This window comes from Molossus molossus, unplaced genomic scaffold (genome assembly GCF_014108415.1).
Source record: "Molossus molossus isolate mMolMol1 unplaced genomic scaffold, mMolMol1.p scaffold_m16_p_21, whole genome shotgun sequence".
In the NCBI taxonomy this organism is placed as follows: Eukaryota; Metazoa; Chordata; class Mammalia; order Chiroptera; family Molossidae; genus Molossus; species Molossus molossus.
Genome location: NW_023425357.1, coordinates 12,398,433 through 12,420,400, shown reverse-complemented (window position 1 = coordinate 12,420,400; position 21,968 = coordinate 12,398,433). Strand labels below are relative to the sequence as shown.

Genomic DNA, 21,968 nt, shown 5'->3' with positions numbered 1-21,968 from the left:
CCCCCTGCTGAAGCTGGCCCTCCAGCTTGTGCAAGTTTCCAGGGGAAGTAGACATCGCAACAGCCTCGGCCTTTTTCAGCTAACTGAAGCGGCGGGGTCCAAACCAGTCATGCAGGACTCTCCTCCCACCACCAACACTCCAGGAAACAGACCAAAGGTGGCAGAGAGCCAAATGTACAGACACCATTTATTCACTGCCTGCCGACCCCTCTCACTGAGTGAGTTCCACAGGCTAACTGGCCGTACCTGCCCCCAGCCCAGAGGGCTTCCAGTCCTGGAGGCACCCCTGTCTAGCCCCTGGGAGAAGGCACTATAACCACAGTCAAAGTGGAGGCTGAGAGGGCCCCAGAATGTACTGCCTAGAGCAGCAGGGGTGGTGAGAGGAAGCCCCGCCCTGACCATCTCAGCACTGCCCTGGCCCCCGAGGATCTTGGAGGGAGCTGGCTGGGGAAGGGGGTGGTGTCCTGCCAGCTTCCCCCACCTCTCAGTCTGGGGCTGCCTCTTGGGGTACCTGAGATGGGTCGGGTGGGGTGAGCAGGCCTCACTTCTCGAAGTGGTCCAGGGGGTAGTGCTCGCCATAGGTCTGGAGGTGACGGGCCAGGGACTCCTGCTGCTTGCGGAGCTGGGCAGGCATCTCCTGATACACGTCCGAGAAGAGCAGGTTGGGATTAGGCTTCAGCTTCCGCTCCGCCTGCTCGAAGGCCTCCATCACCTGGGGACACGGGACAGTGGACAGGTAGCCGGCCTCCTGCCCAGGGTCCTGCCTCCTACCTATAGGACCTCAGTGAGGCATTAACCCCTCTGAGCCTTTGTGTTCCCAGCTGGACGATGACCATCACAGTGGTGACAGCTAACATCCCCATCAACACCCCCAGTCCCAGTATCTCCCTCCTTCGTGAGACCAGGCGTTGACCTAAGTCTGTGGAATGGTTTCAGGCTCAGCAGCCCTAAGAAGTGGGCAGCTTACAGATGAGGACACCAAGGCACAGAGGAGACCTGCTTGACAGTGCAGTTAGGGCAGAGCTGGGCGCACTGCTGCCCGACGCCAGGTCTGCCCCTACCTCTGGCCTACAACTGCCTCTGACTCCCGGTGACCAGAGCAGGAGGACAGCGGGCTGGCTGTGCATGGGACACTCCCACCACACGCAGATTAAGTCACCTCATCCCCAACCTGACGCTGGTACCCAGGATCCCTCTTCAGAGATGACAGCAGAGGGCAGACATCGTGCCAAGGATGTGGCCGAGGTCCATGTGCCCAGGCAGCCTGGCTCCATGGGCCACACTTACAGACACCACTGGGGTGATTCCCGAGTGTCTCAGTTCAATGTCCCCCAAATCCCAGCCGACACCTTTCCAGGGTTTCCCATGATGCACCACTGGACACACCCCTGGGCCGTAGCTCTCCAACAGAGGGAGGCCCTTACCTTCTTGCGAGACTGCTTCCTCCAGGCCTTCTCCTGCTCATTGTCCCACCAGCCACGGCTCTCCATGTAGTGCCGCAGCCGGGAGATGGGGTGGTCCTGCTTGTCCCAGTAATTGACCTCGTCCACAGAGCGGTATGCCGAGCTGTCGTCACTGGTGCTATGGTGCCCGATCCTGCCCAAGGGGAGGGGTGTGGACAAGGAATAAAGGCAAGGAAGGGGATACAACATGGGGTGATAGGGTCAGGCTTTGGGGACCCCAGTGATCGAGGTGGGAAAGATGGTAAGAGGGTGGCTGTCAAGGCTGGTTGGGGAATGAGGGGAGGCAGGCACCTATAGGTCATGGCCTCGATGAGGAAGGGCTGGTTCTCTGCCACAGCCCGCCGCCGGGCCTCCTTGGTGGCGTTATACACAGCGAACACGTCATTGCCATCCACGCGGATCGACAGGATGCCATACCCAGGGCCTCGCGCCGCTGTGGGAAGAGAGGCAGCTCAGACCTCATGGCTCAGATGAGGACCGTGAGCAGGGGATGAGGGAAGGAGGGAAAGGGGAGGAGAGGAGAGCAAAGAGAGCAGCGCTCTGTTCACGGTCTCCTGCGCCCTTCCTGTGCCAGACAGGTGGGGAGAGGAGCCGACGCAGGCCCATACCGATGCCGTCCCCGCGGTACTGCTCGGAGGTGGGTGTGGAGATGGCATAACCATTGTTCCGGCAGAAGAAGATGATGGGGCACTCAAGGGTGGCGGCGAAGTTGAAGCCGGCGTGGGCATCCCCCTCGCTGGCTGCCCCCTCACCGAAGTAACAGATGACAATCCTGTTGGCATCGGTCCGCTTGGCCGCGTAGGCCGCCCCCACCGCTGCAGGCAGGGGGAGGGTGGTGAGCAGGTGCGGAGCCCCAGCTGCTCCTCACTCTCCCTCACACTCACACTCACACGCCCCCGTCACCACAACCCCAGGCTCTGGGAGTTAGCTGGCTATCACCAAACGCTGAGGGGAAAGAAAACACCTGACATTAGCCCTGGCCAATGCGGCTCAGTTGGTTGAGCATCCTCCCATGCAACGAAAAGTCACAGGTTTGATTCCTAGTCAGGGCACATGCCCAGGTTGCAGGTTCAGTCCCTGGTGGGGATGCATATGGGAGGCAATCAATCAACGTTTCTCTCACATCAATGTTTCTCTCACATCAATGTTTCTCTCTCCCTCCTTCCCTCCCTCTCTTTCTAAAAGTCAATAAAAACATATTTTTTCAAAAAAGAAAGCTCTGGGCAGTGTGGCTCTGCAGTCAGAGCACTGGCCTGCACACCGAAGGGTCGCAGGTTCCATTCCTGCGCGAGGGTACATACCTGGATTGCAAGTTCGATCCACAGCCCCAGGCTGGGGCACTTGTAGGAGGCAACCCATCAATGTGTCTCTCTCACATCAATGTTTCTCTCCTCTTTCCTTCCACTCTCTCTAAAAATCAATGGAAAAAATATTCTTGAGTGAGAAAGAAGAAAGAAAGAAAGAAGGGAGGGGAGGGGAGGGGAGGGGAGGGGAGGGGAGGGGAGGGGAGGACCTAATATCCCCTCTAACTGACCCCTCTGACCTGCCCCACCCCTGAGGGTCTTCTCCCCTCAGCTGACAGCAGCTCTATCCTTCTAACTCCTCAGGCCCCAAAGGCCAGCATCATCTTTGACTCAACTCTTTGTCATCCCCACTTACTCCACCTTTAAAACAGAGCCAGAATCTGACCCCTTCTCCACATCTCCTTCACCTCACTGGTCCACCCTAGGCCCCTTCTACTTGGGGGCAGCCAGAGGACTGCTTGGTCGTGAGCCAGGCCAGTCATCGCACAGCTGACTCCCTCCGCCTCCCCACGGCCCCATGGCCCCCATTCCACTCCGGGTTAAAGTCAAAGGCTCTGCGGCCCCACCGATCTGCACCCTCCCATACCTCTCTGACTGACCCCCATCCCCATTCACAGCTGTCCCACTGGGCTCCTCTCTGCACCTCAAACATATCAGGCAGGCCCCACCTCAAGATCCCAGCTGGCTGCCCCCTCGCCTCCTGGTCTGTATTGAAATGTTAACCTATTAATGCCACTCCACCTCCCCATCACACACCCCTCCTTCCCCTCCTCATTTCCCACTGTGGGACTTATCAACCCTGACACACTCTGCAGGTCACTCCCCCTTGTTTACTGTCTCCCCTACCCCCACGTCAGCACCAAGCAGGCTGAGGGTGTTGCCTGTCTCTTGTTTACGGCACCTAGAATGGTACCCACACAGCAGGGACTCTGTGCGTTTGCGACTGAGTGAAGTAATGGTCACCCAAAAGGAAGGTGAGGGCCAGGGTCCTGCCTTCTGGAAATCCTACTACCTTCAGCAGAAATGCCACCTCCACCCAGAAGGCTGTCCTGCCCACCTCCCACCTCAGAGACATGAACGGCTCACTCCTGGTTTCCAAACAGAAGGCCGTGAGCGAACATGCATGAGGCCTTCTGATGCGCCAGGCACTCTGCAAAAACCCAGCAGACACAGCAACTCATGTATCTGGGTTGCCCTGAGCAGAGAGCCGAAGCCCAGACTGACCCTGGAGGGCGGTCAGCTTCCATGGTCCCTGTGCTGTACAGGCTCAGGCCCAGCCCTGATGAGTCTGCTTCCCACATGGTCATCTTTAACAGAAGCCACCCCATTGCCCTAGGTGCTGCGGACTTCCAGAGTAAGCTTTAGTAAGCTGGACTCGGAGGACTGAGGCAGAGAAGGGTTGGGGTCAAGAACCCAGGCTCTGGAGGCACACAACCCATAGTTTGAGTCCTGCTTTTCTCACTACCTGCTGGGTGACCTGCCAGGAAGCTGGGACACGCACAGTCACACGCAGCTGGCTGTGTCTGTGCACGGACAAGTGGGGTGGACACAAGTTTCGGGAACCAAGAGTGTGGTCAGGCTGGCTCAAGCCTGCCAAACAAGTGAGGATGCCACCACAGCCCTCCTCTGAAGGCTCCCAGACAAGAGAGGTCTTGCAAGTCCGGAGGCCAGACCAGGGCTCTGACTCTGACTCTGCTACCAACCAGGAAGCCCCGCTGGGAGGGAGGGCTGGGCCTGCACAGGGGTACGGCACTGGTCTGTGCGTCCTCACCCTGAGGAATCTGTGTGGCCAGTGGAGAGGAGATGGTGACGAAGTGACGCTCCTTGCAGCCGTAGTGAACGGGCATCTGGCGCCCCTTGCCCAGGTCGTTCACGTTGCCGTAACACTGAGCCATGAACTGTTCCAGGGGGAAGTCCCGATACATCAGCACACCTGCATGGGGAGGAGGCAGCAGTTACTGGGGGAGGGGAAGTCAGGGGGACAGAACAACCTTGTGGGGGACCCAGGGCAAGGTCCTTCCTGCCCGAGCTTTCATTTCCGTTTGTACAGTAAGGGAGCTGGACAAGAGCAGGGAGGCACACTGGCATGCGTAGAGGACCAGTAGGTGCAGGAACCGGGTGGGCAGACCAGAGAGAACAGACCTGTCTCAAGAGGGAGACCAGCCCTGGCCGGTTTGGCTCAGCGGTTAGAGCGTTGGCCTGCGGACCACTGAGTCCCGGGTTCGGTTCCTGCTGGGGGCACGTACAAAAAAAAAAAAAAAAGAGGGAAACCAACTGATTGCTACCCAGGGAAGCTAAATCATCCAATTCTTTAAAAAAAGAGAGAAACCTAGCATGCTCTTTGTTTTTAAATGAGAAACTACCTTATTTTTAAACACTTCAACTAATTTGATTACTTTTAAAAATCATCATATGAACCAAATAGAAGTATGGACCACTATTCTGGACTAGAGAGGAAATACTCAAACCTGTTTATGGCAGCAAAACCCTTTCCTTAAATAAAATCTCCAGTAGATGCCCCCCACCAGGCTCGACAGGTAACTGATGCTCGCCTCACCTGGCTGGTGGGGGCTTCCTGCAGGCAGCACAATCTGGGCACTGCTGTTCAGAGTACTTTGTTCTCCCCACTCCACAGCGGGGAGACTGCGAGTCAAGGACGGGCACAGGGCCTGCCTCACCTCACCCACCGCTAGGGTCCTCAGCAGCAAGACTGCACTGACCTGTGGTGCCAAGGGCCCAAACAGCCCTGTGTGGAGAGCCCAGCTGCCACCAGGATTCTAGGGCCCTCATGGCCCTGCCTGGAGCCCTCAGCAGAGACAAACATGCAAGAAGCAGTCAGCAAACCTGGCAGGGGCCTGGCTTGCAGCCCAGTGTCTGAGGAAATCTTCCTTGCTAACGATGTTGAACCATAGACTATCACAGGGCGTCGTCTGTCGTCCTGCAAGTGGGATGGGGGTCTGGTGCCACGGAAAGGGAAGTAGACAGTCCAAGAGTGGACCAGAACATGCTAGTCCAGGGAGGGTTCTGCACTGCCAGCCTGGCCAGGTCCTGCCTCCCTCTTGAAAAGCTGTCTCACGATGAGAGGCTCCACTCACACCTCACCTCCAACACTGAGTCCTCACCCCACGCCAGGCCCTGTACTAATGGCTTTGCATCATCTATCCCACAAACCCCCTCAACAGCCATGTTGAGAGGGTTCACCATCTCCCACTGTACATGGGAAAACTAAGGAGCAGTTAAGCAACATGCCCACGGTCATGAAGTATCTAAGAGGAAGGCTTAAGATTTGCCTCCCTGGCACCCCAGGAGAAAGGCTCCCTTGCAAGGCCCCCATACCAACAACCAGTCTGAAACCACCCCACTCAGCTCCCCAGGCTAACCCCTTTACCCCAATCACTCTTTTACGCATATTGATTTTCCTCAGCCCTAGCCTCTGATCCTTCCTTCCATGCACTCGATCTCTTAGAAGTGAGCTGGGACCCACCAGGCCTTCCCATCTGCTTCTGGTCCCTGAAGGCTGCAGCGCCGGCAGAGGCCAGCAGAGCCCGCACTGTGTGGATGGGCCCACCTGCAGCGAGGCCTGCCCTCACTGAATGCTCCCAGCAACACCCCAGTGCAGGAGTTACAATACCATCGTCATCTTGATTTTGGAGATGAAAAAACTGACATTCAGAGAAGGAAAGTGCCTTGCCCCGAATCCGACAACTGGTAGCCATGGACCAGTTAGGAGCACAGGTTCTTAACCACAACAGTGCCTGGCTCCACAGAGAGGAAGCCCACACCTACCCAAACTGCTATATCTGGCTTGGCTCCTTCTTGCTTGGAAAGTTCTTCCTCTAGCTCCTTGGACCTCCCTGGCAGCACGCCACTCCTTGAAGAGCAAGCACATGGGGTAACTAATGTGGGCCGGGCTTTCCTACCAGGAGGAACTGAGCCTGACCTGCCTCGGTGGGGGCTACAGACCCAGGCCTCTGACTTGTGCTCCCCAAAAGGCCAGGCTATAGGCAGACGTACCTGCCTCCCGATATTGGCCAAACACCAGATCCGTGTTGTCCAGGGCTGCTGCACTCCCCACGTGCGTCCCCTCCTCACCATAGTTGGTCATATAGAAGGAGATCCGGCCCTGGGGATAGAGAAGGGCCCAGAGGCCCGGGATCAGTTACACTGGACAACCACAGAGAACCATTCAAATCCTGACCATCTGATGACTCTATTAATCGGCAGATACTTCCTGAAGGCCACTCCGGGCCAAGCCACGCTGGGGTTTTGGCTTTCATGGAGAACTGCCAGAATGGTTAAAGTGAGGGGACTGTGTGGCAGGAGCCATAAGGACATACTCACCCCACCAGGGAGGAGCACCAGGAGCAATGCCTAAGCTGAGCAAAAGTGGCAGTGGGTGGAGGTTTCCAGGCAGAGAGAACAAAGGCCATGAAGTGGGAGGGGTGGGGAAGGATAAGGCAGGAGACAGACGCAGAACCCAGGTAGTGCAGGGAATGAGAACATCTGGACTTCACCGAGAATAGTGGAAACCTGCCCACAGATCTCTTTGGGGAGTAATGTTTCAGAAAGGTCTCTCAAGCTGCTCTGTGGGAAATGGATGGAGGAAACCAGACTGAGTGCAGCAAGCCATGCAAGAGGGGCAGTGGCCTGGCCTGGGAGTGCTGACAAGGAGGGAAAGGAGTGGATGGTTGAGTACCTTAAGAAGCAGTTAGCGTGCTCAACTTGACAGCACATATACTAAAACTGGAATGATACAAAGATTAGCATGGCCCCTAGGCAAAAATAACATGCAAATTCAGGAAGTGTTCCATATTTTTTATTGACAATAGCCGAGATATGTAAGCAACCCAAATGCCTATCAATAGACAAGTGCATAAAGAAGATGTGGTACGTATATACAATGGAATATTACTTGGCCATAAAAAAGAATGAAATTTGCAATAACATGGATAGACCTAGAGGGTATTATGTTAAGTGAAATAAGTCAGAGAAAGACATGTATCATATGATTTCACTTATATGTGGAATCTAAAGAATGAAATTAGTGAACAAACAAAATATAAACAGCCCTGGCCAAGTAGCTCAGGTGATTAGAGCATCGTCCCACTACACCAAGGTTGTGGGTTTGATATCTGGTCAGGGTTCATACAAGAAGCAACCAATGGCTCAGGCCAGTGTGGCTCGGTGGTTAGACTGTCGGCCTGTGCACCAAAGGGTCAAGGGTTCATTCCCCAGCCCCAACCAATTGATGTGTCTCTCTCACATCGATGTTCTTCTCTCTCACCCTCCCTTGCTCTTCCTCCATCCTTCCTCCCTTGCAGTCTCTCTAAATATCAAGTTTAAAAAATCCTTTGGTGAGAATTAACAAAAAAATATTTTTTAAAAGAAGAAGCAAGCAATGAATGCATAAATAAGTGGAACAACAAATCGATATGTCTCTCTCTAAAATTCAATCAATATGTAAAAAAATTTTTTTAAAGAAGGGTAAATTGGTAGTTACAAAATAGTCACGGGGATGTTAAGTACAGCATAAGGAATACAGTCAACAATATTGTAATAACTATGTGTGGTGCCAGCTGAGTACTTGAATTATTGGGCAGAACACTTCATAAATTACATGTTTGTCTGACCACTATGCTGTACACTTGAACCTAATATACTGAATATCAACTGTAATTGAAAAATTAAATTAAAAATAAAAGAGCCCTGGCCAGTTTGGCTCAGCAGTTACAGCTTCAGCCCGTGGACCTAGGAGTGGCGAGTTTGATTCCGGTCAAAGGCACGTACCTTGGTTGCAGTTCATCCCCATCCCTGGCTGGGGCCATGCGGGAGGAAACCAGTTGATGTGTCTCTCTCACACTGATGTTTCTCTCTCTCCTTCTCTCTCCCTCCCTCCTACTCTATCTGCAGATAAATAGAAAAATATCCTCGGGTGAGAATTAAAACAAAGAAAAGAAAAGCAGCAGTCAGTGGTACTAGGGAGTGGCAGACCCTCCTGGCTGGCTACACTGGTGCCCAAGCCCAGAGCCTGGAAAAGCCAAATGTTAGATTCCCTCAGAGCCACAGGACACAGCTCTAGACGGAGACTTAAGTGGAAGTCTGCTTTTGCTTTCTTGATAAAAAAAAAAAAAATACCACTGTAGCTGGTGCCAGCCCTTGCCCTGCCTTTCTTCCTGCCTGGCACACAGCTGTGAAGCCTGGGCCTGTGGCAGCCATCTTTGGACATGAGGCAACAAGCACACGATGAAAGCCAACTCACCCATGTTGGTGCCGCTGAGCAGCAAAATGGATTTCTAACTAAGTGCCTAGGGACAGAGTGAATGAGGGAGACAGTGATAGCAGGGGTGGGGGGAAGGAGGAGACAGGAATTAAATGCAGGTCTCCAGTTTGGGCAAATGGGTGGATGATGGCACCCTTCACTGAGAACTGGCCTAAGGGAGGAAGAGGAGCAGGTCTGGGGGGCAGATGCTGAGGCCAAGTTTGGACAGGCTGAACCTGGTGTGGGACATCAGGACAAGAAGCCAAATAGATCTGGGCTAAGAGGTGAAGTCTAGTTGGAGATCTGGGGAGTCCCTGGCATAAAGACAGACATGAACCCCCAGAACTACATGTGCAGTGAAAGAGAGACCCTGGGCTGGCACCTGTAGGATGCCCTCTGCATAGTCTTCATGTGTTCTGCAGGCCTGGCTTCTGTAATAGTGGGGGAACCAGATGAATAATGCTTCCTTCTAAGTGGGGAGCCAATTAAAAGGTAATTGACTTCCCAGAGCCAAGTTGAGTGGGTGGATGCCAGTGCTGGCCAGGCTGTGAGATTGGCGAGGGGAGGAGCCTGAGAGGAGCCCCCTGAGGAACCAGGACCTGGATTACTGGCAGTCACTGGCTGCCACCCAGCAGTCTACCCCTCTTCCTCTTTGCTAACAGAGATCTCATTCCACTGCAGGCAGCAACTGCCCAGACTACAGCACTACGTTTCTCCTCCCTTGTAGCTAAGAGTGACCAATGAAATGTGAGATATTAGGACCACCTGGAAAGTTCTATGCAGGTGGCTGTGGGAGATACCTGAAATGTGCCATGTCTGACTTTCCATCATCCCTCTACTTCCTGCCTGGAATGAGAGGTGATGGAGGGAGCACCAGCAGCCATTACATTATGTTCACGAGGGCCCCTCTAGGCTAGAAATCAATACTGGGTATCCAATGACATTGTGGTGCCACCATACCAGGCCAGACCAACTGTTTCCAGATTTCTTTTATGCAAGAGAAAAAACTTTTAATCTGTTGAAGCTGTTTATTTTTGTTAGGATTTTTTTGAAGGGGGAGGACTGGAAGAGGTCTGTTACTTGCATGTGGAAGTAATCCTAGCTAACAGACTGAACCCTGATGGATGAGTTGAGCTCACTGAGGGCTTCTTGTGTCAGCCAATGGGCAAGAGGCCTTACATGCTAGTTCTCACAGAATTCCTACCCCAACCCTATGGGGTGGGTTCTCTTGTTATCCCCATTTTTTTATTTTATATTTTTTATATACCAAAGAAACTGAGACAAAAACTAGAAAAATCACCTGCCTAAAATCAGTTGTTATTGGACCCATGGCCGTGGGTTCCAAAGCCTGTTTGTGCAGCCAACGTAGGGGCAGGAAGGGGCCTAGGCATGGTGAGGGTGGGAAGGTGGTCTGGCCTGGCCTGAGGCTGTGGAGAGGAGAGTAGACTGCCAAGGCCACAGTGGAATAGGAGACAGGATGGACAGGAAGGGCCAGACATGATCCTGTGGACATGGGAGCCAAAGGGAGTTTCTAGGGAGGGTGGAGCCACTACCCTAACTTGGAGAGCAAAGAGTCTGGGTGTAGGCTGCCTGCCTGGTCTGCTCAGTCCTGTCCTCTAGGCCAGTGGGCCTCATGCTTTAGATCCCAGCGGAGTCACCTGGGGGCTTGATGCAAATGTAAATTTCCAAACCCAACCACACTCCTCACCCAGGTGACATCTGAGGACCTACGTGCCCATATTCTCCCCCTTTTCTAACAGGAACCCAGCACTAATGCTCTCAGTCTGCTCCTCTACTCCCTTGGTTCCTGGGGATGGGCACATGGCCCCAGCCAGGCCTGTCACAGGGGCTGGTTCAGGGAAGGGTCTGTGACCAAAGCCTGGCCAATGAGCAGCAGCCCCGGGCCTTCTGCTGGAACATTAGGGAACAGACACTCTTTCCACCGCTAAGGGGAAGGTTTAATTATTGTGAGGCTGGTAAGATCACAACAAATAATAGCTAATATTTCTCATGGGCTGAATAAACACCAAGTTCACTGTTCCTAAGGCCACTCCATGTGCCACCATCAACCCTCACGGCAACCCCTCGCAGATCAGGACACTGAAGCGCTGAGAGGGTTGAGGAGCTTTCCCAGGGCTGCAAAGCCAGTGGAGATGAGAACTTTAATTGGACGCTGAACACTTTCTCTGACACCTCTCCATGAGTCTGGAGCTTCCAGAGACCACTGCTGCTTGAGAATGAAGGAAGCCAAGGCAAAGGAGAAGAGAAAAGACACTAAGAGAGAAAAGGGTCTGGTGACATCTTTTGAGCCCCCGGACCCAGCTGTGCCCTCTGGACTTGCAGTTACTTGAGTCAATAAATTCCCTTTGACTGGGTCTCTGCCGGCTGAGGATCACAGCGTGTCTGACATGGGCACTCTGGGAAACACCGAGGGCCACCCTGTTTCTCAGGACCGTGAGCTCCCAAGAAAGGGGTCTTCACATCTCCTACTTGCCTTCTCCCTACACAGCTAAGCCCCCAGCCTGGTGCACAGGTGTTTTCAATGATCTGGTCCATCCTGCTGTCCCTGGGCAGGGCCCTTCCCACATTCTCCCTCCAGAACCCCAAGAACTCTAAGGACCCCAAGACAAAGGCTCTCCATTCCACTCTCTTCATTGGGAGCTGTCTTTTGGCCCACATACAAGTAGGGGGACCTCAGGTGATTCCAAGCTCCCCTCCAGCCTGTCCCCACGCACCTGCCGCTGGGACTCGTAGAGGATGCGGTCCATGGTGTTGAGCAGCGTCATGCTCTTATAGAACTTGAGCACCTTCTCCTGTGGCAGCTGCGGATGGAGGCACAGAGAAACGTAGGGCCATTGGGACCAGACAGGACATGGCAAGGGACCTGAGCACGGGAGGCAGGGGGTGGGGGAGGCAGCTTCTCACATGGGGATCCTCGCTGGGGTTGATGATCTGGCCCTGCCGATCCATGACACGGTAGATGGGGATCCCAGAGATGACATTGGGCTGAATGAATTCCAGCTTGTCTACGAACTCCGCCGAGGCCCCGGGGAACTGGGGCTTGTCATCCAGGGATGAGAAGTGCTGCTGCTGCTTCTGGGGGTGCTGGGAGGGAAGGAGGGACACCTGAGTCAGGAGCAGCACCACGGGGACAGGCAGTATAACCTGATGGTTAAGCTGCTATGACCCAGGTGCACTCTGGGGCCTGACCCACAGGGTGTGAATTCCTGCTCCACCACTTTCCCATTGCATAACCTTGGGCAAGTTACTAGAACGTCTTTGTGTCTTAAGTCCTCATCCAACTGGGGTGAAAATAACATCTATCCCACAGGGTTGTTGTAAAGATTAAATGATTCAATAAAGTGACAGACAGTTCAAGAACTGGCAGCTATTATTATTATCAGAGTCCCAAACTCTTCACCCCAACATTCAAGGCTTCCCCAGTTTGGCCATAGAGACCCCTATAGCTCAATCACCCACACTACCGTAGGCACAGATACCCCTGCACGGTGCCCTCAAGTCAGCCAGATGAGCTCTTTACTGATCCCTGTACCCACCAGGAAGGCAACCCAGAATAGAGCTAAGTCTGTGAGTTCTTAAAGAGTCAGGCTGCCTGGATTTAAATCCCTTGTTGGGTGACTAAGGGAAAGTGACTAACCCTTTCTCATCTGTAAAATGGAGAACACCTCATGAAAATGTTGCTAGGCTAAAATGAGATCATGCATATAAAATGTTAGCAGAGCACTTATAAGTCATATAGTAAATGCTCAACAATATTATCATTTCTACACTGCATCACTGCTTTCATCTCTTTCCTACCTCTTCCCCCATAACCTGGAAAACTGCTCCCCATGCATCAACGCCCTCCACGCCAGGCCTAACTCCCTCCACAAGCCCCGCCTGACTCACTCAACAAATATTTGAGCACCTGCTTCATTCCAAGCCCTGTCAGGGTTCTGGGGACCCCTCTGGAAGACAGATGCTGAACAGTACTGATAAGGGTGAGTCAGAGTCACACTCTCCTAGAAGCCATGGGGCTTCGTACAGCAGAGTGGAAAGAGGGCGGGTTTCTCTGAGGAAGGGAAATGAGAGCTGAGACCTGAAGGACATCTAAGAGTCTGGGAAAGAGCATTCGATATCAGGGGAACAGAACATGCAAAAGGCAAAATGTGAGGAGTGGCGTGTCCCCTGTGGAACCTAGGAGGAGCTCAGAGCGGCAGGGAGAGTTCTGTGGGGAGCATCACGCCTGCTCGCACAGGAGGAAGACTGGCTGGGAAAGCCCGTGAGCAGCCTCCATGTGTGACAGGATGTGAACCAATTCCACCTCTTAGCTCTTGAGCTAACCTTGAACTGGCCTCAGTATGGAACAGCTCTCCGTGATTAAGCACTTGCTGGTGCCAGGTGAACTCTGCGTGCACAATCTTACTATTGCCCTTGAGTAGATGAGAAAACTATGGTTCAGGGAGGTAAAATACCCCGTACCGGGCCACAGAGCTAAAACTAAATCAGTCAGTCAGGACTGGCTTCACACCTGGGCAGGGCTGACATTCAGACCCCAAGACCCATGCTCCTAACCCAAATGCCATTGCTGGCCTGGTTTGCACATGTCCACCACATCTGTACCTCCCACTGGTCACCAGATCCCTCTCAGCTCATAATGGTGGCTTCACCTCCAACAGGAGCTAAAGAAGAACAACTGGGTTTACCCTGAGCTGGACCTCACACTGGGCGCCCAAGTGTGCTCCCTCTCCCTCTCTCCTTTAACTGCAGCGAAGAAGCCATCCAAGGTTCCAGAGGGCAGTGTGAACACGTGTGCATTTATCTGTGATTATACTTTATGAAGAAATCAAGGAAATTACACTCCCAACAGCAGGGCAGGTCCAGGCTTGACATCATGGCAGACTTCCCCTCTGCTTGTGAGGGAAGTAGCTAAACTCTACAGACCAAACTCCTCTGAGCAGGCTGTCCTTCCCACTTTGAGCGCTCACATGGCCGGACCTTTCCATCCACCTAGAGGATCCTTTTGTGTTGTTCTGTCTCCCACACACATCACAAGCTCTCGGAAGGCAGGGATCATGTCCAGGTCAGTTAGAGTGGGCAACCGACAGCAATTACTGAACAGACAGATAGATGAGTGGTTATTCACTGGCTCTGGAGTCCCACTGGCCTGGGTTCCAATTTCTTAGCTTAGCTCACTGTGTGGCCCTCTGCTAGACGCTGTGTTTCTTTAAATATCCCCCTCTGTGAAAAGGCTGCAGAGGGCTGCTGCAGGAAGCTCCTAACATAAGGCACACAAAGGGTTCAGTACAGGTGGGGGACATACTATGTGCTCGAAAACTGGTAGAAGGTAAAAGACAAAATCTAGAAGGTTAGGAAATGGGAAAAAGGGAAATGACTGGCACCCCAGTAGGAAGACAGGGCAAAGAGGAGTTGGGGAGAAGGACTGGCTGCACCTCAGACTGGATTGTGATGCCAGACGGTGGCCCCGGCAGACACTCCAGAGAAGGACTGAGGCCCAGGGGAGACCCAGATGGAACGAGGGCTGCAATCCAAGGAGGGCTCTAAGAGGATAGTTTAGAGGTCCACAGGGGTCAGGATCATAGGATCTCGGGTCTCAGAACAAGCCAGGGTGTCAGGACAGGACTCTGTCTCTGGAGACTCGACAGTTACTGTCAGGGCACCATGGTACACCCCACACAATGAAGCTGAGCCTTGGCTGTGCCCCTTCTCTCCTGGGCCACCCCAAGGTTACTGTGCTGATGCAGTGCTCCACGGGGCTCAGCAGTGCCGGGTCCTGAAGAAATGCTCCACAATCTATGGGAGAGGGTGGTAAATGCCTGCAGAGGAAGGATGCGACTCCACCCACTTTTTCTTTTGTTGGCCAAGGACTTACAGTGGCAGAGGCTACACAGATTAACACAAAGCCCTGAACTCACATCCTCTCCCACCACACAGGAAACAGGGAGGCCTGCTCTGGATGGTCCAGTCTGCCCAACAGGTGAATGTTGGGGTGGCCCCTCATGGAGACACTGCCTACTGCACTAAGGTGAAGGGCATGGACTTGAGCAGACCACTGTGTCCCCTGGCTGTGTAACGAGCTCCCTGAGCCTCAGTTCCCTCATGCATAAACAGAATGGTATGAGCACCTATCTCAAGGGTGGCTGTGAGGGTTGATGGGTACTCAGCATAGCACCTGGCACATGATGGAGACGCAATATACACAAGCAGATGACAAGTGTGTTTGACAACTGCTGTCAAACAGGTAGATATTTATTCCAAGTCGGGCCTGAACTGAAGGCTGGAGATGACAGGAAAGGATGGATGACAAACACTGAACACAAACTACAATCGAGAGGAGTGAGCTCAGCCCTGAGTGGTGTGGTTCAGTGGTTAGAGCATAGGCCTGAGGACTAAAGGGTCATGAGCTCGATTCCTGGTCAAGGGCACATACTTGTGTTGCAGGTTCAATCCCTGGCCCTGGTTGGAGCACGCACAGGAGGTAACCAATTGATGTATCTCTCTCACATGGATGTTTCTCTCTCTCTCTCTCTCTCTCTCTCTCTCTCTCTCTCTCTCACCACTCCCTCCCTCCCTTCAACTCTCTAAAAATCAATGGAAAAAATATCCTCAGGTGAGGATTTAAAAAGAAAAAAAGGAGGCAGGATAGTTGAGTAGTTAACACAGGGCAGGGCAGGATGAGAGACACTAGAGTTACACTGCCTGTGTCTGAATCCTGACTTTGTCCCTTTCCAGCTATGTTATCTTTGGCAAGAGACAGTCACCCTGACCCTGCGTCCCCTTGTGGAAAAATTAATTGCTACTCCACAGGCATGGTGGTATAAAGCCCTGCCATAGCTCTAGGGGAATCTTTCACTACCAACATCAGATGGAGCAGGAGGAAAATCTTCCTAGAGAAGGTGGAGCTGAGGCCTGCTGGACAAGCAGGGACAAGCCAGGCAAAGGCTGGGGGAAGAACACTTCAGTCCTTGGGAATGGGCTCTGAGGCAAGGGAAGAGAGCTTGGCACCCTGGCACGCTGGAGACCAGTATGGCTGCATCACATTAATAACAACAGTTAACTGGGAATCGAACCGGTGACCCCTCGGTGCACACGGGACTGCCAGGGCCTGGGCACTGTCTTTCTGCCTGTGTGCTCAATGAACCCACACAGCCAGGTGAGACAGGCACTATTATCACACCGCAGTAAAGCAGGTGGCCCCGAGGCTCACAGAGATCGTGAGTGGTGATGTCGGCATACAAAGCGAGGCAGCCTGACCACTCCTGCCTGAGGAGGCTGGTGAGGGAGGTGGGGTCAGCCACGGAAGGCATGGCAGATGGGCCAGTTAACCGAGTCCTCTGTGTGTAGGACGCTAAGGCCACCCAGACCAGCTCCCTCCTGGGGTCTGAGGCACTCTGCCCTCAAACAGCCCACAGTGCTGAGTCCTGGCTTTGCTTCCAGCTCGGAAATGTCAGCAGCCTCATCGGACACCTGGCCTCCTGGGAGAGCTGGTCAGGGAGGCCAGGGAAGTGTGACTAACCAGGCTTCCTCTAGTCTCTGGGACCCGGGAGCCCGAGCAGCAATATGCTCTCCCAGGCTCTGGAGGTGTGGAGCCCTGAAGGAGGCCATTGTTCCCCAGCATCGTCCCTGGAGTCCCTGAAGAGAAACCCTTACTGAGCACAAAGTATATGTGGTAAGTGCCTCCTAAGAACCATTCCCTTTCATTCTCACATCTCTGAAGGGGTATGACAGTGGTCCCTATTTTACAGATGGAGATGGTGCTGAGGGCGGGAAAGCTTCTCTGAGGAAGTGGTCTGTCAGCTGACATCTGAAGGAGTGTATCCCTACAGAGACCTCCAGGTAGAAGGGCTCATCCAAAAAAGGGGGAAAGGCCAGTGGGGCCGAGGGAGGGTGGGAAAGGGCTGAGGCCAGCTCTGTCCCCCAGCTTCCTACCAGCTGACCCGGGCAGGGACTGGTGATACAAGTCAAGACTAGACTAAGCAGGATGTTGCAAGACCTAAACCAAAGCCCTAATACTCTCCCCTTCTGACAGCCTGGTCCTATGAAAAGAAACTGGGCTTTGGGGTCTAGAGCTCCAGGTTCAGACCTCACCTCTTTGAGCCTCAGTTTCCTCACCAGTAACGAGAGAAAACTACCAGTAGATACCTTGCAGCGTGGCTATATTAAATATAATAATGGGGGGACAGGAAGAGATAAACTGAAGAACTTACATGCATATATGCATAACCAATGGACAGAGACAACAGTGTGGGGAAGGCAGGAGGTGGCAGGAGCAGGGAGGAGGGTGTTACTGGGGAAACAAGGAGGGACATCTGTAATACTTTCAACAATAAAAATAAATTTTAAAAAAGTAAATATAATAATAGGTGTGAGTGGGCGCTGTAAATTACAAAATACTTCATGATGTGAAAAGAGAGACTGGTTTCCTTAAGACACAAGCCAAGAGGGAGATGGACACACATGGTTAGGAAATCAGTAATGTCCATCTTCATTCACCCCACCATACACACTGGACACCAACCACTTGGAGACACTGCACAGGACACTGGAGCCCTTGGACAGGCTGCCTGAACAGCTGGGTCAGAAAAATAACATTACTGCTAATTTTCACAGACCAAGCTCTAGGTGCTCCCTGATTTCCAACAGGGCAGGGACTCTAGTCACCCACTTGCTAAGCTCAGAAAAGTGAAGTGACTTGGCCAAGGTTCCACTTGCTTCTTGGGGTGGTGGCTGAGAAACTGACTCAGGACACCTACACAATCAAGTTTTCCTTACTCCTCTTCTCCCTGAGTACTAAAACATCTGCCAGCAACTGGAGGGGGAGGAAGGGAAGCAGAATCAGGCAAACACCTCCAAAGTGAAAGGAGGGGCAAGCAGGCAGGGAGAAGGCAGCCTCAGCCTTCTTCCCAACCCAACCTGCCCCCAAAACCCAACCTGTCCACTACAGCACAGCCTCCCCACCTTCCCCCAAGCCACTATCTCCTGGCTCCACTTTGATCAAGATCAAACTGCACCATCCAATATAGCAGCCAGCAGACACCTGTAGCTTACTTAAATTTTAATTAATTAAAATTAAATACATGCCCACCCTGACCAGTTTGGCTCAGCAGTTAGAGCATCGGCCTGCGGTCCAGAGAGACCCGGGTTCAGTTCCCGCTAAGGGCACGTACCTCGGTTGCAGTTTGTCCCCAGCCCTGGTTGTGAGTGGCAACCACTCGATGTGTCCCTTTCACGTCAATGTTTCTCTCTCTCTCCCTCCCTCCCACTCTATCTGAACAAAATATCGAAAAAATGTCCTCGGGTGAGGATAAAAAAAAAAATTTTAATATATGCCTGGCCAGTGTGGCTCAGTGGTTGAGCATCAACCCGTGCACCAAGAGGTTACCGGTTTGATTCCGTCAGGGCACTTGCCAAGTTTGTGGGCCTGATCCCCAGTCAGAGTCTTGTAGGAGGCGGCCAATCCATGTTCCCTCTCATCAATGTTTCTCTCTCTCTCTCCCTCTCCCTTCCTGTCTAAAAGAAATCAATAAAGAAAAAAAATTTTTTAATAAAAAAAATAAAATGAAATACAGATGCTCCTTGACTTACAATAGGGTTATGTACCAATAAACCCATCGTAAGTTGAAAATAATCATAAACTGAAAATGTATTTAAAACACCTAACCTACCAGCCTGGCCCGTGTGGCTCAGTTGGTTGGGCATCGTCCCATGTACCGTAAGGTTGTTGATTCGATTACTGGCCAGGGCACATGCCCACGTTTCTGGTTTGATCTGCTCCATCCCTGGTAGCGGGTGTGCAGGAGGCAGCCAATCAATGTTTTGCTCTCACATAAATGTTTCTCTCTCTTTCCCTCTCCCTTCCTCTCAATAAACTATTTTTTAAAAGTAGAAATAGAGCCCTGGCTGGTTTGGCTGAGCAATTAGAGTGTCGGCCCGTGGATCAAAGGGTCATAGGTTCGATTCTGGTCAAGAGCACGTACCTTGGTTGCAGTTTGGTCCCTGGGCCTGGTCACGGTCGTGCGGGAGGCAACCGATTGATGTGTCTCTCTTACATTGATGTTTCTTTCTCTCTCTCTATCTCTCCTTCCCACTCTGTTTGAAAATAAATTGAAAAATATCCTCCGGTAAGGATTAAAAAAAAGAATAAAAGTAGAAATAGAAAAAATAGATATTAAAAAAAAACCCAACCCTAACCTATTGAACATCATAGCCTACCTTAAATGTGCTCAGGACACTTACATCAGCCTACAGCTGGGCATTATCTTGCGTTTCATCTTAAGAGTAACTGCCTTCTTTTTTTTCCTCTCACCAGAAGCAGGAGAAAATAGATGGACCTTTTGTAGACATAATGGGATGTGAAAACACAAAACAATATCCAAAATACGCTGGCCACAGTGTACACTACGGTTGTTTGCCCTCGTGATGGTATGGCCGACTGAGAGCTGTAGCCTCAGGCGGCTGCCCAAGACAACCAGACTATCAAACCACATATTGCTGGTCCAGGAAAAGATCAAAATTCAAAGTAAGGTTTCTAATGAACGTGTATCGCTTTCTCCCCATTGTGAAATCGAAAAACTGTTAAGTCAAACCACTGTAATTTGGAGACCACCTGTAAAGTGAAAAATTCAGTTCCTCAGTGGCAGTACCTATATTGCGAGTACTCAGTAGCCACGTGTGGTTGGTGGCCACTGTACTGAGCCCAGATATAGAACACTTCCATCATCACAAGAAGTTCTATACGACAGCCCTGGTTTAAAATCTTCTTTGACTAAATGCTCCTATTCCTTCCCTCCACTCAAAAAAAAAGGGGGGGGGGGTATCATTTTTAATTTTAGAAAGAATAAGTGGGAGAAATAAAAGTGAGGAAGAAAAACCAAGACTCCAAAAATACATAAATTTTAGATATACATACATAAAAAGCAGGATTCTGAAAGACTTACTCCTCCTTTCCCCCCACCCCTCCCCGCAAAATGAAGGAGGGAAATCAAGTGGGAAGGGCAGTAGGGAGACTGAACCAGAAGCAAGCTGATTTATTCGGTCACAAATGACCTTTCCCTACTCCTGCCCCAGTTCTGCCCACCTCCCGCCCCACTGGCCCAGCCAATAGGCTCCTGGGACTGAGATCAGCTACAGAGGATCTGACTGCTCAAAAAAATAACCGACAGAGACCAACCCCAAGGCAGGGGACTGCCCTACTCTCATCCTGCTCCAGTCACCCGTGCCTTCCTAGGACCCCTCCCCTCTTCTTGGCCCATTCTCTTCACCCTCCTCCCGTTTCTCCCAATTTATAGAGCTTCTTCCCACAACTTCTAGCTTTTCTTCCTTCTGGATTGGGGGGTCAAGGGTCAGGCCCAATCCCACAAACTTTTGACAGATTTCCCTCCAGGACCCTCATCAATCCAGGCCCTCTCAAAGTCACCTTTCTTCTCCTTCCCTTCCCTCCATCCTCACTTTCAAAAGCGGAAACATTCCTATTGCTCTTATCATACGCCAGATCCAGTTCTTAGCATTCTACATACTTAATTTCCACAACAACCCTATGAGGTGCCACTGTTAGCATTTTACAGAGGGGTAAATTAGACCCAGCGAGCTTGTGAACTAACATGATCGAGCTTCAGAACTGAAAGTTCCGCCGACGGAGGAACACACCTGGGTTCAGGCAAGAGAACTTTATTGAGCAGTTACCTGCCGGGCTGGCTCCTAAGGTGGGGTTAGCGCCGGTATCTCTAACAGGCAGGGTTACATAGGGGATTTATGGGTGAGCGGCTAGCAGCCCTTAGAGGGAGAGGACAATGTGATTTGGCTACTTGGGTAGGTATAACCGCAAGGAGACCAAGGGGGCTGGGGGGAGGGGGGGTCTCCGCTCCCAGGGTGATTCAACCTGGATACCTAGGGTAGCGTTCTGTAACATCCTGTTTCTCCGAACTCTTCATATATCAAGGGAGGAGGGAGTTGGAGACGTTGGCTGCAACCCAATCAAGAACAACTACTCTCTGTGGACTTCTTTCCCTCCTCTTCTCTCATGAGTTCAACAAATATCTATTGATCATCTCCCCTGTAGTGTGACCACCACAGACAACGTCCCTGCCCTAGCATTTGACTAGGGGGCACAGGATCAAACGACTTTTTTACGCAATTCATTTTAAAATCAGGATTGGAGCAAAGGAGCAAAGAACTACAGGGCGCTATTTTTAAAAGCCCAAGACGGGAGACATCTCTCTAGTCTCCTCTTTGAAGTGGGGGAAGGGGATCTTAACCCAGAAGAAAGTCCTTCCTCTTAATGAGGCAGTTGTGCTCCCCAATCCCGGTGGCAAAGGTCTAGCCTTCTTCCCAGGTCCCTCCATGCGGCCACCGCTCCCCTGGGGATGGGTGGCAACTCATGAGGAACCCCCTCACTCTCTCCAAGTTGAACCCGCGTCTCTCGAGTCCCCCAAATGAGCTGCTTCACTTTTCCTCTCCTAAGGAAGTGGTAGTTCTTCCTCTGCTCGTCCTCTCCAAGTGGTTCTCCCAACCCTTGTCCCTTCTGTGACAGCCCTTCCTTCACTCTCTGCAGGGACCCCACATTCTCAAGACAGCGGTGACATCCCTATTCCCCCTGGGGAAAACTCCCCGGTGCCTCAGGTACTCACAGATATAGCCAGCCCCCGAGTCCCAAGCCGCCGCAGGAGCAGAAAGCCAGCCTGGCCCAAGCCTCGACTGGATCCCCAGAGCCGCGCCGCACCAACCGACAACGCCATCTTGACTAACAACCCCTTGCTGACCCGCCCCTCTTCTAGGCGAGACTGGGGGCTGCCCCTTCATGGGCCTGACTCAAATGCCGGCACCACCCTAGCAAAGAAAACCCCTGCTACTAGTCCTGAGGTCTCTAGGATACATGTATGAGTGGATAAAACAACTCCGTTTCCCAAAAACGACTCTAATCGC

General features: G+C 52.2%; 1 protein-coding gene and 1 non-coding gene across 2 annotated transcripts; one reads left to right on the top strand and one right to left on the bottom strand.

Moving 5' to 3' along the window:
* Positions 1 to 175: 175 nt before the first annotated feature.
* Positions 176 to 21,791, bottom strand: BCKDHA (branched chain keto acid dehydrogenase E1 subunit alpha). The gene is made up of 9 exons (XM_036275768.1): positions 21,674 to 21,791; positions 11,952 to 12,131; positions 11,762 to 11,848; positions 6,782 to 6,890; positions 4,539 to 4,700; positions 2,072 to 2,278; positions 1,755 to 1,896; positions 1,425 to 1,596; positions 176 to 712 (listed from the first exon to the last, which is right to left on the bottom strand). The coding sequence occupies exons 1-9, from the start codon at positions 21,779 to 21,781 to the stop codon at positions 542 to 544; spliced, it is 1,338 nt and encodes a 445-aa protein (XP_036131661.1). The 5' UTR covers positions 21,782 to 21,791; the 3' UTR covers positions 176 to 541.
* LOC118639639 lies at positions 7,481 to 7,584 on the top strand. Its single transcript, XR_004961219.1, has one exon. It is a non-coding gene; the product is annotated as a U6 spliceosomal RNA (small nuclear RNA).
* Positions 21,792 to 21,968: the final 177 nt, after the last annotated feature.